At 40.5% G+C, this 1,731-nt stretch overlaps 1 protein-coding gene across 1 annotated transcript; it reads right to left on the bottom strand.

The window, feature by feature from the left end:
* Positions 1-205: 205 nt before the first annotated feature.
* Positions 206-1,153, bottom strand: LOC118908037 (olfactory receptor 5M1-like). The gene has a single exon (XM_036877098.2). The coding sequence runs from the start codon at positions 1,151-1,153 to the stop codon at positions 206-208; it is 948 nt and encodes a 315-aa protein (XP_036732993.2).
* Positions 1,154-1,731: the final 578 nt, after the last annotated feature.

The following is a 1,731-nucleotide window of genomic DNA, read 5'->3' as shown; positions in this document are numbered from 1 at the left end:
CACCAGGAAATATTTTTTAAATTTCAATACTAAAGTTTTTATTAAAACAATTTGCCTTTAAGATCTCAGTTTTGAGGAGAAATTAGCTAATGTCATCAAGAACTCATGAAGATAAACAAATCTAGAATACAGAATACCTGTTTTATCCTTTGAGGGGAGTCACTGTGTTATCCCAGACACTTAGTAAATACAAATGAACAGAATCCTAAATTGCAGCTTTATGAAAGAGATTGCCCTTCACCATTTGCTGCATGGCATTGATCACATCCTTGTTCCGCAGGCTGTAGATCAACGGGTTCAGCATTGGACTCAAAAAAGTATAAAAGACGGCAATTATTTTGGACTCCTCTATGGACTTCGCAGATGGGGGTCTTAAGTACATGCAGAAGAGGGTCCCATAAAATATGGTGACAGTTGCCAAGTGGGAACCACAGGTAGAAAACGCTTTGTGTCTGCCTTCAGCAGAACGGATCTTCAGGATGGCCACAAGGATGAGAAGGTAGGACAGGAGGATTATGAAGAGAGAACTTGAAAGAGTAAAGCCAGCCACTGCAAACATGGCCATCTTTTTGACATGGGTGTTGGAGCAGGCCAGCATCATCAGGGGAGGGTCAGCACAGTAGAAATGATTGATTTCCAGGGAGCCACAGAAGGACAAGTGGAAGGTCAGCAGCGCCTGGGACAGTCCATTCAGGAAGCCACAAGCGTAAGGGACCGTGACTAGACAGATGCACAGGTTCCTGGACATTGTGGTCCTGTAATGTAAAGGGCTGCAAATGGCTGCATAGCGATCCACTGCCATGGAAGCAAGCATGTAAAGCTCAGTGATGACCAGGGCGATGAAGAGAAGACACTGTGAGAAGCACCCGGCATAGGAGATGGTCTTCTTGTCTGAGAGGAGGTTGGACAGCATGTTTGGAGTGATGTTGGAGGAATAGCAGATGTCTACGAAGGAGAGGTGGCTCAGGAAGAAATACATGGGGCTCTGGAGGAGGGACGTGGTCCTGATCAGCACTATCATGCACAGGTTGCCAGACAGGGTGATTAGGTAGATCAGCAGAAACACCCCAAACAGGATCTTCTCTAGCACTGGGTCATCTGTGAGTCCCAAGAGAATGAATTCCGTCCCTGTGGTGCGGTTTACAGAAGACATTTCTTATCCCTTGTGAACTGAAAGTGACAAAGAGATGGAGGAATTCTGTCTGATCCAGATTCCACATTTTTCCATCCATTTTATCATTTACTCTTTGATCAGTTCATGTATGGGGAAATTATTCATCTCATATCACAAACACAGAAGAATGTCTATATAATATTTTTGCCAAAATCTGTGTTATCTCTCACTTTCTCTATAAATATCAATCACAAGCACATAAACAGGCACACATCCCTTCAACATCTGTCTCTCATTTGCATATGTATTCATATTATATTAATATATAATAATGTAAAAATATTGGTTATGTATATATATATGACATATAATATATTTTGTACCTGTTTTCTTAGAGGACTCCGTATTTGATATTATTTTTTTCAAAATCTAGGGGAAAAAAAGCCAAATGATTGAAAATCAGATGTGAAAACCAGCAGATCATTGGCATCATTCAGTAGAATAAAAAAGGAGTTTGGATTTCTAGCTCTGATACCCTATTGTTTCAGATATAAAATAGAGCATAAATGTTCAGTATAGTATTTTCACTTAAAACCCATGGTTCTATTTCATTAAGA

This window comes from Manis pentadactyla, chromosome 9, assembly GCF_030020395.1.
Source record: "Manis pentadactyla isolate mManPen7 chromosome 9, mManPen7.hap1, whole genome shotgun sequence".
Taxonomy (NCBI): Eukaryota; Metazoa; Chordata; class Mammalia; order Pholidota; family Manidae; genus Manis; species Manis pentadactyla.
Note: the sequence above shows the minus strand (reverse complement) of the source record. Positions and strands in the feature narration are given on the sequence as shown.

Bases quoted from the DNA above. Each gene is read 5' to 3' on its own strand.
- LOC118908037 (XM_036877098.2), bottom strand. From the start codon at position 1,153: ATGTCTTCTGTAAACCGCACCACAGGGACGGAATTCATTCTCTTGGGA.